The sequence below is a fragment of the Zalophus californianus genome, chromosome 13, assembly GCF_009762305.2.
Source record: "Zalophus californianus isolate mZalCal1 chromosome 13, mZalCal1.pri.v2, whole genome shotgun sequence".
NCBI classification, from domain to species: Eukaryota; Metazoa; Chordata; class Mammalia; order Carnivora; family Otariidae; genus Zalophus; species Zalophus californianus.
Window position 1 is genome coordinate 18,207,298 of NC_045607.1, and position 12,948 is coordinate 18,220,245.

The 12,948-nt window shown below is 48.7% G+C and overlaps 1 protein-coding gene across 1 annotated transcript in view; it reads right to left on the reverse strand.

Moving 5' to 3' along the window:
* PAPPA (pappalysin 1) overlaps nucleotides 1-10,604 on the reverse strand; it is a 237,510-nt gene extending 226,906 nt beyond the window's left edge. Inside the window, exon 1 of the mRNA XM_027616550.1 lies at nucleotides 9,818-10,604. Within this exon, the coding sequence (XP_027472351.1) occupies nucleotides 9,818-10,241 (424 nt within the window). The 5' untranslated portion in view covers nucleotides 10,242-10,604. The remainder of the gene's footprint in view (nucleotides 1-9,817) is intronic.
* Nucleotides 10,605-12,948: the final 2,344 nt, after the last annotated feature.

Here is a 12,948-nt window from a genome sequence, read left to right on the forward strand (position 1 = left end):
TCTTGTTTCAAGAAAAATCTAAGTAGCCAAGGAAAATGTGTTAGGTGTGAGAAAGAGGGAGAGAGGAAGGAGGGGGCAAAGAGAGAGGAAGGAGAGTTACTTCATGGGTGACAGTGCTGGGGATTCACAGAAGGAAAACAGACAGCCATGGAGCATAGAGTTTTAGTATTTTACCTCACGGAATAATCTGATTAACACGATAAGCAAGACTAACAGGTCAGGGGCCACCATGATGCTCAGGACCTTGCCTGAAATGGCTTTTGTAGAGTAAGAAATTATAAAATGTGAGTAATTTAACCATGAGCCAAGTAAGTGACCACTGGAAAAGTGACTCAGTTTTTTGGGTATTTCTGGCAGTGATTTATTAGCAAAATGACTGAGATGGCTTCCAGCTATTGGGAAGTACCAATATTACCTAAATAATGTCTTCAGTCAGTCTTTGACTAAAATTCTACCCATTAGTATTTCGCTTTTTGATATAAAGCTTTCTGGGGAGACATTAAAGTATATATATATATCCATGGAAGAGCAACATTCTAAGTTGCTGTCAGTCAATGAAACCTCAGCAAGAAGGAATACCGGGTCATTTTTCAAGAATGAGTGTTGCCAGGGGTGAGGAAGCAGAAAGTGTGTGGGCACCCAGCCCTCAAGGGGGACAGGCACCACCTAGTGGAGGAAAATGCACAAAAACCAGGAAGAAAACTGGAACTATTGCCAAGTTTACAATTTTGTATTAGGTCAGTCCTGATTAGGATTATAGAATCCTAGGAGATCTCTGCCAGGAGGGTCTTTAGGGCAAAGATAAATTCACCCCTACTCCAACTATACAGATGAGGAAAACTGGCCCCCAAGAGGCAAAGTGACTTGTCCAAAGTCACACAGTGAGCTACTGACTAGACGGCTCTAGAACTGACATCTCCTAGTCCACTGCTCTTCCTTCTCCAATACACCATGGTCTTCTCTAGATAGCCTTGGGTCTACTCTTAAGACTCTTCCTCAATGCCACTTCTCATTACCGTCTCCCCTGACCACCCATCCAAATTTCACTCCTCCTGTGACCCCACCTCTATAATGTGCCACAGACTTCCTTCTCTATTTTTCCTCATGAGCACATAAATGTGTGACATAGTCACTCACTCATTTATACTCTGCACCCACTTCCTTCTCCATCCCTGAACATAAACTTCTTGAGAGCAGGGATATCTTCCTCATATGCTCAGTGCTCTGGATTCAGGGCCCCACATGGTACCTGGCATGTAACAAGAACTCAGTAACGACTTGCTGATTGATGCCTGGGCAGGGGATGGACACATTTTTACTGTGTCCCTTGTTCTGATATGTATTCCTTAGATTCTCTACCATGAGGACACATTGCTTTCGTAATATGAAACAATAGAGTGTTCATAGTTTTGCCTTTCACTTTACTTTCTGTTTGATGTTAAGATGAGAGTAATGTATCTTTCCCACGTGGTAAAAGGGAAAAGGCAATCCCTGGCTCTGCCAAAGGAGATAAGCCTGTCCAACTCACAGAGTTATTGAGAGAATTAGAACTAACGTGTGGCAAGGTGGCAAGGGTCGGTCGCACATAACACCAACATGAGTTAACGTTTACTGTGCTTACCCATGGTCTAGATTCCATTACTAAGCATTTTCCACATGGAAGCTCAGTTAATCTTCAAAACAACCCCATGAAGTAGGAGCCAGTGTTATCCACATTTTACAGATGGGAAAAGTGAAGCTTGGAGATATTAAGTAACTTGCCCAAGGTCATGCGGCTAGCAGGTGGGAGTCAGGAAACCAAACTCAGGCCATCTGACTCTGGCGTCTGATGATCAACCACTACAAAATACTTCCTCAGTAAACTTAGGCCCCTTCCCCGTTTCCTGATAGTGTCAACTTCTCCTGAGATTTGGCAGAGGCAGGTCATTTCCCCAGAGCTCAAGGAGTTTCTAGGAAGTTCCCAGGGCAATTGGAGATGGAGAGAAATCAGGAGCCAGAAAAGTGAGAAATAGGAAAATGTGGAAATGTGTGTGTGTGTGTGTGTGTGTGTGTGTGTACTGTCACAATACGCTTTGGATTGTCACAGTGACTTGCAGATCCTGGGGGATTCTTCTGCATGGTATCAAAGATGCTAAATGCTTCACAGTGTGGGAGATGCTTCTATACAGCCAAGAATGTCCTCACTCAAAAGCTTCTTACTGTCCAGCAGGGTTCCACTGGCCCCTCCTAGAGGCAGCTGGGAAGCCTCCCCTCAAGCTCTCCCAGGATGGGCAGTCACCTGAGTTTGCGAGAGTGCAGAGAGGAGGGCAGAGGGAGCTCCTAGTGTCTGAAGCCCAGACTGCACCCCGACTTTCATTTGACTGCTGTGTGACCTTGGGAGAGTCCCTGACCCTCCCCAAGCGGGCACCTCAGTATTAGGACACCTATCAGCTCACAGAACATGCAAGGATCTAAGACTTTCAATTCTTCCTATGGTGCTCAAACTCTTAATTTATTTTTAACTTTTTTTTAATGGAAATCCTTAACTATACATGGAGGGACAGATGAAAAATGTATTGAAGCCCATCATTTCTATCACCTGTTCCCAACAACTGTTATCAGTCTGCTGATCTCCTTTCATCTAGCACACCCACTATGATTTTTTTTGTTGGGTTGTTCTGGAGCATTTTAAATAAATAAAACAGACATAATGTAGTTTTAACCCATAAATACTTCGGGACACATTTCTAAAGATTAGGGGCCTTAAGTATACATAATAACATTACCGTTATCACACATGAACAGAATTCACAATAATTCCTCCATGTCATTCCCTGTCCGTTTGACTCTGGTCCATTCCTTCAAATGGAATCTTATAGAAGTGCACAGTTTACAAAGAATATGGTGAAAGGAAAGTGGGGGCTGGGCAGAAACCTGCCCTTCAGCCTCTCCCCAGGGGATCCCTATGATTGTGCGGTACAGTTTGAAAGCCCCTATTCTATCCCGGCACCCCCCTGGGGCACCCTGAGAACACGGAGGCCCAATGAGCAGTTGTCAAGGTCACGCAGCAAGTAAGCGGTACGATTCCGTGGACCTGTGAAGTCCCAACATCAAAGGGCTCCAGTGAGGTCAGAGGTGTGAAAAGATTTGCTAACTTAATCACTATTTATCATTTACAATGTGAATAATGATAATGAAGGCACCTTCCCAGGAATGACCTTGATCGCACAAATTCCTCACATCTCTCACCTTCTGGCCCCTCCCCCTCCTCCTGCTGACATGTGGACTGGGTTCTGATCTTGGCCAAGAGCTTCTGCCACCACTGGCTCATGGGGTTCCTGTGACAACCCATGACAGGGGGATGTTGAATGCAACCACACCTGAAATGTTGTCCCCTGAGGCCCCAGTGGTTGAGTTAGGGGCCCCGGGTCCCACAGCTCAGAGGAGGCCAAGACAGTACTTGAACTCAGAGCTCCTGAGGCCCTGTTTCAGGTCTTCAAAGAAGTCAAGGGGCCAAGATCCACAGGTCAGTCCTCAGTTAAGTATTTCCAGTAAGTGCATCAAGGCATGAAGCGGAGCCTTTGTGCAGCAAGAAGAAAGAGATGGGGGCATTGAGAGAAAGGAAGGGGACCCAGCTGAGGGGGGAAACAGGCATTTGCTGGATTCCTGAGCCCTTGGCCTTAGGTCAACAAGGCACAAGCCAGCTGTCGATGGGGTTCTCCTACCCAGGGCACTTGGGGATCTTCCCTCCTCCTCATCTGAGACAGCGAAAGCCAGTACTGGTTTCAGAGTGGTCTCAGATGATGCGGCTCTGAAATAACAGGAACATATTCCTTCCTATAGAACTAGCCCAGTGCAAAGTGAAGAATGCCTCAGAAATGAGCTTCCCTTCCTTCACAGTGAGGCGCCCCTCCCAACCACTTGGAGAGATTCATTTAAAATCAAATGCATAGAACTCAGTGTTACCACCCTACAGGAGCGTTAGCACTTTAGAGGTGACCCCTGATGGAGAGAGTGTAGTTTCACACACAGGAATGGCTCTGGAAGAATGCAATGTCAGGGCCATGGCACCCAGGGGTTTGGGGTCAGCAGGGGAACTGAGAATGAAGGAAGGGTCCCTTCTGGTGTTTGGCAACTCAGAACCAAGACAGGTAAAATTCTCTGAAGTCTTAGCCACTAACCAGCTCAGCAAATGGGAAATACTACTTCCCTTTTGGGCCTCAATTTCCCCTCCTGCAGAGCAAGTAGACATTGAGCTGGATCAGAGATTCTCCCCACTGGTGGTCCTTCCAAGTTACCCGAGAAGGCTTTGAAATACCCCAGTGACCAGGCCAACCCCAGACGCCTGACATCAGCATCCCTGGGATACAGCCTGGGCACTGGGATGTTTGAAAGGTTAATAATTCCACGTGTTGCCAGGGTTGTGAACTACTGGACAATATGGTCTCCCAGGACCCTCTGAGAGGGCACAGTTTGTGAATATAGTTTAATTCTTAGCCCCTGAAATACCCTGGCCCTTAACTTCCTTGTTGCACAATGAGCTGCTTGTCCCAGTCCATGCCTAGGCTGACACCGCATGAACCATTCTTGAGCTCCACACCTCTGAGCTTCGAGTTTGCTTTCTTCGATGCAGAGAAGTGAGGGTGGTGCAGCCTCCCTCACCCCAGCTGGCCACATGAATGGCTGCTTGGGGAAAAGGGTAAGTTGAGGGCATCTGGGGAAGGACCAAGAGGCATGTGACAGTATATCTGTGACCTGGACCCCACTATGACCACCGTCTGCCTTTCGTTCCCGAGCGTGCATGCTCTCTTCAGTGCTAACTGGTTTTCTTATTCATTGGTCCAGTGGTTCTAGATTTCCTCTGGCTCTTACCACCAAGGGGTCATCCAAGTAGGTCAAAGAAGAGGAAATGAAAGTGCAAGGGAAGGATGTGGGGGGGGGGTTGTCTAACTGTCCCCTGAGATACGTGGTCTACTCTAGATAAACTCCCCCAGTAACTCAAGAAGGGACACCCTAACAGTACAAACAGGCCTGACTTCCTGAAGGCCAAGTTAGCAAACTGGAAAAGGGAATGTAGTTACTTACTGGATCCCGTTACCGTTGACCGAGTCCCTAATAGGAGCTGACACTGTGCCAGGTACTTTCTGCATGTTTACTTCACTGCAATATCCCAGGATCACTATGCCCATTTTACAGATGAAGAAACAAAAGGATAGAGAGATGAAAAAATGGCTGGATTCAAACCACACGGCAAGGAACCGGCAACAGATATCCCAAGGCCAGTCTGTCTGCCTAATCTGGTGTGAAAGGAAAAACAGACCTGCTAGGTCAAATCCAGAGTTCCACGTGAGATTTTGACTCATTTTCTATCCTCTTAAATCTGTAGGTGCATGGTCAGCACCCAGAAATGCAGAAAGGAATGGGAACATTCTGCAGCAGGGCTAAAGAAGGGAATGTGAACTGTTTCTTCTCTCCCCAGAAAGATTGCTAAAGAGAGAATGGGCAATTAAAACTCAAGTTCACATAGGGGCTCTGCTTCCCTGATGGCCTGTGGGGCTGTGGACTAAGTCATCCCCACTATCTGAGACTTCATCTCCTCATTTGTAAAACTAAAGGAGGTGATGCCCACCTCCCAGAGTGTTTGTGAGGGTGAAGTATGCAGGCACAAGGCAGGTGCCTAGCCCAGTGCCCGGCCCCTTGGAGGCATCTAGGAAGAGCTGCCTTCCTTCCTGCCTTTAAGTGTCCTCAGTCCATAAAGGCAAGACTGAGCTCTCTGGAAAATCATGCCCAATAATAAGAGTGAAGTTTCTGGAGCACTTTAATGATACACCAAGTCCAATGCTGAGCACTTTCCATGTGTGAGCTCATTTAATGAGTAGGTACTTCTGCTATCCTCACATTGTAGGTGAAGCTGAAGCCCAGAGGGGTCAACTAGCTCACTTGAGGTCACCTAGCCAGTTAGGGGCAGAGCTGGATTCTCACGTACGTAACCTGATGGCTAAAACTGGCTTCTAACCCTTGCAATATTCTAGACCCTGGATGTGACTACGACCGTCGGGGGTGAGCCATGTTAATAGAAGGACTCCTTGAAACCCAGCCTTCCCTGTTCCAGAACTTCTGAAGTTGGGGAAATGCATGCACTCTTTTTGGGGGGTTGGGTGGGTAGTACGAAGTGGGGGCTGCAGAAGCGAGGAAATAAAAAAGATTCTTCTGACTAGCCAGCAAACTCAACAGTCCAACATTTGGAACAAAAGAAAAAAAGCGTGGCAAACAGAGGTGTTGGACGGGATTCAGGTAAATCCCTTTCCCCTTCAGAGCAGGAATGCTGGATCACTAAGGGATGGGGTGGGAGGAGGGCAGCACTTGTGGGGTCCGCATTTCACTTATCTAACACGTCAGGAGAAACTTTAACAAGATTAACTGCTGCTCGGGGTCTCTGCTCCATGGAGCAAATTGAGTCTATTGTTTTCTTTTTCTTCTCCTTTCTCTTTCTTTGGACTGGAGGGTTTTGGGGAGGGGGCCTTTGGGGATGAGGGGCAGGGGTCTGGATCCTGCCGGCTACGGGACAAAAGCAGAGGAGTGTGGAAGAAAGCCCGCCCCCCCGCCCCGCCCCCGCCGGACTTGAAAGGGAGCCCAAATTGCCTTGCACGAAGGCAAGGCTGTGCCTAGGTGGTGGGTCCAGGAGGTGATGCTGTTTACTAGACGTGTTCTCTCAGCGGTGTGTGTGGGGGGTGGTGAGGCCTGGAAGGTGCATGCCTGAGATTAAAACCAAGTTCCGGCCCTCCAGGAGCTATGTCATCCAGCAGCACCCCTCCCTACCATCTCTGTCTCCCTACCTGGCTACAGAGAGAACTGCGGGGGGAGGGGCGGAGGGGGGAAGGGTAACCCCTATGGACCCCTTTTCACTGTAGCCTTAAAGGATTCTTCAATCCTCAAAACCCTCCATCATTGGTGGGCCCGTGGGAGAAGCCTGGACACAAGTACTTTCTAACTTTGTCTTTGTTTTTGCCTGCATCAGCCTTTCCCTTTTTATTTATTAATATATATATATATTTTTTTCTTCTTCCCTTTTGGAAAAATAAAAGGCATGTTTTCTGAGCTTCAGAAGCACGCTGCTCCTTCCCTCCTTCCCCCTGCCTCTCCTGAGCGCGCCTGTCTGAACCGGTGTCAGTGAAGTTTGAACCGGGGCAGAAATAGCATCCCGGGCGGATCTGGGAGCACAGCCCGCCTACCAGGAGCAGCAAGGCCTGCCTCTGCCAGACGACAGACCCGGTTAACAGCACCGTAAAATTAGACCTTTACGAAACCCAATTGAATCCTGCAGCAAAGCGTGATGTAAGGCAGCCTGGCCTGACAGCGAGGCAGCAACCCTCTGCCTGAAATAGCAGTGCGCTCCCTGCTGAGAGATGCCTGCTCTCTCAAGATAGGGGACCAGGGATTCCTACGAAAGTGGCGACGCCCAGCCAGAGGGAGCCGGCCTAGGTCAGGCAGCAAACCGGGCGCCGGAGGTCGCAGGCGGGCAGGACGTGGCTGGGCACCGGCGTCCGGGCTGCCCACCTAGGCCCTGCCTCTCTCCGCCTGAACTTACACGAACGGAGGAAGGAGCCGAAAAAAAGTGCTTCTGCAAAGAACCTCTGTTTGTTTGCTTTTTAATTCAAGGAGAAGCAGGTTCTTTTTAGTCCAACAGTCTGTACCGTGTGGAGGATACGCAGAATGAGTCTTTTCTGGCTCAGGGCCAGGTGTTTACACACCGCCAATTCTGGCTCAGACTCAACGAGGGGAGGGGAAAAAAAAAATCCACCAGAATCCTCAGGAGAAAAGCTCCTGGCTTTCTGGTACTACATGACAGCGGTGACTTTTCTTTCTTTCTTTTTCTTTCTTTCTTTCTTTCTTTCTTTCTTTCTTTCTTTCTTTCTTTCTTTCTTTCTTTCTTTCTTTCTTTCTTTCTTCTTCTTTTTTTTTTTCATTTTGAGAGGAATGTTATTTCCACACATAAAATGGGCCAGGCATTTTATACAAGCAATAATAACCTAATGTCCCCATCCAATTAAAGTATTTTACTGCACAATCTTTGTGTGAGAGAGTGAATGAGTGCTCAAGAGAACGCGTGTGAAGAGAGGCTCCTTGTCTGAATTATAGACATTTATAAAGCAGGCTCCTGAGGAATCCCAGGTGTTTTATATATATATATTTTAAAAAAACCATATTTACTACCTTTCCATTGATGATACCTATATAACCCTGGGCCCTCCCCTCTGGAGGAAAAGCATTCCAACTCACTAGCATGACAGGTAAAGCTTAGGAAAGATCAGATCTACTCTTTTTTTTTTTTCATCATCTCCAAGGAGTAGGCTCTGTGCTTCTCCGATGTTCCGAAAGAGAAGTAAACATACCATAGCCCTGAATTATCACCATCATCATTATTATTATAAATAACACTTTACCTCTATTTTACAGTATACCCTGCTTCAGGTGCCTAGGACCTGGGAGCTAACAATGAATGAGCTCAGTTTCCCTCTCCTTCTTGGGGTGGGGTGGGGGGAACAGTGAGAAAAAAATAGCATGTGATGACGTCAGATGTGGGGGAAAGTCACTTTCTTGCTCTCGGTTTGGGAGCGGGAGACTGGGAGCTTTGGGGACAGATTCTTGCTATAGCAGCAGAGTTTGGGTCCCCTGAAATGGGCTTCACCCAAGGAGGAGAGCATCAGCACAACATCTGAGAAAGTCCACAGCAAGACAGAAAGAGGCAGAACTGCCAGAAGAACTCACAGTTTTCCCTTCGAAGAAAGTGTGTGTGTAAGGGGGTGGGATCGCGAACCGCCTCCACACGTTTCCTGGCTGCAGTGAAGGGGGAACCCCTACTCTCACTTTAAGACGTCCTAGGACATGGCAAGATTGTTGGTGCAGGAAGGGAATCTCCCCGTTTCAGTCAGAAGAGGCAAAACTTTCCTTCTCTCCTCCAGCGCCACCCCCCCTCCGCCCCCCAGTTGTATTAAAGGCATTGCCACAGATTCATTTAGGGGGGGGGAATGGATGCTGGAGCATTTCTAAGGTTTGCAACCCTCGCAAAGTGTCCGGTTTCACCATGGGCTTTGCTGTGGAACAGGGAAAGGGAGGGTGAAGAGGGAGAACTCAAATTCATTACGGGCTCGTAAAAGTCCCAAATGAGGAAAGCGCCCCGATTCGCAGCCCAATCCGGAGAACACTGGCTGGGTGTGCGTTAGAAAGGTTTTGCCCAAGTCCCTAGTGACAGGCAGCGAGCTTTAAAAGCCAGGGTATGGGATGGCGGTGTGTGTGTGTGCAGGGGAGAAGGGGGTGCATGCCACAGGCAGGCATCAAGCAGAAAGCAACTTTGGGGCACTTCGAGGACTTCTAAGTCCTTCTGATCACAACAACCCTGTTCTTGCAGGCTTTCAGGGTGACGGGCCCAAATGAAGGAGGGGGGGGCTTACCTCCATTAAAAAGTCAAAGAAATCAATAATCCCCTGGCCTCTTTTCACATGCATCCCTATTGGGTCATCCTCCCCTCCATCCCAAACAGAGACGGTCCCTCTGACCATCTCGAACAAGATGTACAGGCACAAGGCTCCCCAGGGATCAGCCCTCACTGACTGCGGGTCCGGTCCGGCCCCCAGGAGCGCTCCCTGAGTTCCTCCCTAGGGGCCAAGCAAAAAGCCTTCCTAGTGCACCCATTCCGCAGATGGGGCAAAGTGAGGCTTGCAGCTCGCCCGGGTGCCTCGGTGCCTCCAGCCGGGCGTCTCCCGCCCAGACACACCCGCCAGCCCCCAACCGGCCCCACCACCCGAGCCGGGGCACCCGCCGAGGCGCCCTCGCCTACCTGTGATCACCGCCGGAGACCTCTGGCCCCCCTCTGCTCGCAGCCACACTTGCAGAGTGAACGCGTCCCGGGGCAGCTCGAGGTCCGCCCGGAGGCGCAGCTGCTCGCCTCGCCCGCTGAAATAGAGCGCCCGGCTCGGCGGGCTCGGCTCCTCCGCGGCGCCCCTCGCCTCCCGCTGCTGCCGCCGCCGGGGGACGCGCACGGCTTCCCAGGCACCGCCCGGCGGCGGCGGCGGCGGCGGCGGCGGCGGCGAGGCGCGGCGGCCGCGGGCCGCCCGGGTGGCGCAGGTGGCCGGGCCAGCGGCGGGGCGCGGGGGGCGGCCGGCCCGCGGGTCTCTCCGGGCCCGGCGGGGGCGCTCGGCCAGCCCACAGCCCAGCGCGGCGCTCAGCAGCCCCAGGCGCAGCACCCAACTCCAGAGCCGCATGTCCGACGGTCCCCCCCGCCCCCCCTTCGCCCCTGCACCGCCGCCCGGAGCTGCCAGCTTTGGGAGCCTCGGCGCCTCGACTTTCTTCGCTTCTTCACCCTTCTTGGGCGAGCCCCCCCTTCCACTTGCTTTTTTCTTTTCTTTCTCGCTTCCCTCCTCAAGGTGTGTGCTCCACTCCCCCCACCTTTGAAAAATACAGCCCAACTCCTCCTGGTTGGCAATTAATTTCTCTCCCCGCTCCTTTATCTGCCTTATTTTCCCCCTCTAACAGCTGGTTGCCTTCCTCCTTATTTTATTTCATTTTATTTTATATGATTTCTCGCTCTTCAAAAAAAAAAAAAGCTCCTCTAAGACACTGATCCGCTGAATTCCCTCCCCCCCAAAAGATGCTCTAATTTATTTATTTTTTGCGTCCTTTATAACACAAGCCACAGCCCCCTTCTCCCCCCCCAGTCCCCCCTCCCCTCCCTCCTTCTTCACAAAATGAAAGGAAAGAGGGGGGAAAAAGCCCTCAGAAGATGAGTAAACAAGCGTATGCTAATCTGCTCCCGAGCGCTCCACCTTCCCAATTGAATGAGTCCCTGTTAAAACTGCGGGGATCATGACTAATCAATCAGTTTGGAGAGGCCGAGCTACCCAGCCTTCCTCTACTTCGCCGTTTGCCTCCTTCGCTCCCGCTTCTCCACCCCCTCCTTTTTTTTTTTAGAAGACAATCTTAAAGTAACAATTTAATGAAATTCTGTACACACCCCCTTTCAGTCCTTCCAGTTCTCATTCCTGCTCAAAACACACATTCCTGTTTTTGTTTTGTTTTGCTTGCTTCCCCCCCTTCACCACCCGTCCCCTTATTATTATTATTATTTTTTTCCTCCTGGCGGGAGAAAAATCTCTCTCTTCGCTCAGGATCCCCTTTGCACTTTGCTGGTAAACCTCATCCTTCTCTATAGCACAGAAAGGGTCTTGAAACTTGATTCTCTAAATTTTTTGTAATGCTGTCCCTCTCCCTCTCTCTCATGTGTCTCTCTCCCTCCCTCTCTCTCCCTCTCCTTTTCTCCCTCTCTCCACTCCCTTTCTCTCCCTCTTCCTCTTTCCTTCCTCCTTTCCCCCTCCCTTTTGCCTTCCCTATCCTTTTCCGGGCTCAGAATTCCCTTAAAGTTATGCAATGGTGAATGTCCCCCCTCTTCCCTGAGCCCCCAGTGCCGCAGGCTTCAGTTAGTCCAAGTGTTGTCTCCAAAATCCTCACGGAATCATCAGGAACAACCAGGGGAAAGGCATATTCCAAGGCATTTGCCTTTCCGAAGCTTACACTCAGCACAACTAGGTCTCTAAATACTCCTGAATACTCTTAAAAATATTCTATTGGCTGTTAGAAATTATTGTAGTTTTCTATTAAAAAATGAGAGAAAAATATTAATTTGCTTGCTCTTTTCAACCTAAGAAATTTAGGTTCTCTGACACTGTTCAAGTCACAGGTAAGGATCTGACCATTTGCTGCTTTGTGGATCTGTTTTGAACTGGGACATATATGTAATATATTTTTGTTCTTTTTCCCCCCTCTTTATGGAACTCAAAAGCTCCCCCTTATGGCAAAACAGTTCTTTTTTTTTTCCTTCCAAGTGTTTAATAAGTCAAAATGAGTTAGCAGGGGTGAATTACAAATTATTAATTACCAGTATGTTCAAATAATGTAGTGATAAAAATATTCTGTGTGAGGTTTCCGTGTGGATAGCATGCTAGGAGCCTGAGGTGAAATTTGCTCCATTAACCAGGGACTTTCCTCCCCATGCACTCCTGTCCTCGAGGCTGCTCCAGATCCTTCCGGAGAGCTGGGATCATTCCTGAACACTTCAGGGAGAGTGAACACCAGTGGAGAATATGTGTTGGTGAAAGTATGCAGATTTGTAGAATGAGCAAATGACTCAGACCTCCCCTCTATAAAAGCCGGAATGTGGTATGCAGGGATTATGGCACTATTCTGAAAACAGGAGATCCCAGATTCAGATCTTCTTGGTTTGGGAAGTACTTGCCATATGGTCTAAGGCCAAGAATGTCTGAACTCAGTTTCTCCAGTTATGAAATGAAAATGGTATTATATTAAATGTGTTTCCGGGCTGAAAGGAAACGATCTTTGGGGGTACAATGCCATAGATAGTGGAATTTGCCCAAGCAAATTGTTCACTTTCTGCAATTCCAAGTCATCTGTGAAAGTCATGAGGTTGGCATTCAGTAAAAAAGAAAAAAAAAGATCTATGTTGAACTCCATAAATTACATCCGGCAAAATCCCCCTCTTTCCCTAACAGAGGTTGGAACATGACTACTAAATCACTTAAATTGTGGCAATTAGGCATTGGAAAACTGTATTTCTTCCAGGGGCTTCTAAGTCATTGTATACAATAGTTTTGAATATTCCTAGACCTTTGGGACTTTGTCAACTTTCCCACAAAGAATCATAACACAAGAGTTACAGTTCTAAGTCCCCAGTCACCCAACACATGCCAATGCTCTGCCCCACATGAGCCACTTTGCTTCACAAGCCTTTCACTTCTTTACCTTTAAAATGGGAATATCTCACGAATTCATTTTGAGAACAAAATATGCTCTGGGGTGTAATACCTTGTAAACTATAAACATGCTACATGAATACCATTTAACCTACTGCTGTTGTCAAGTGTCAAGTGCCCCTTAGGTTCTTAAGGACAAATGAAA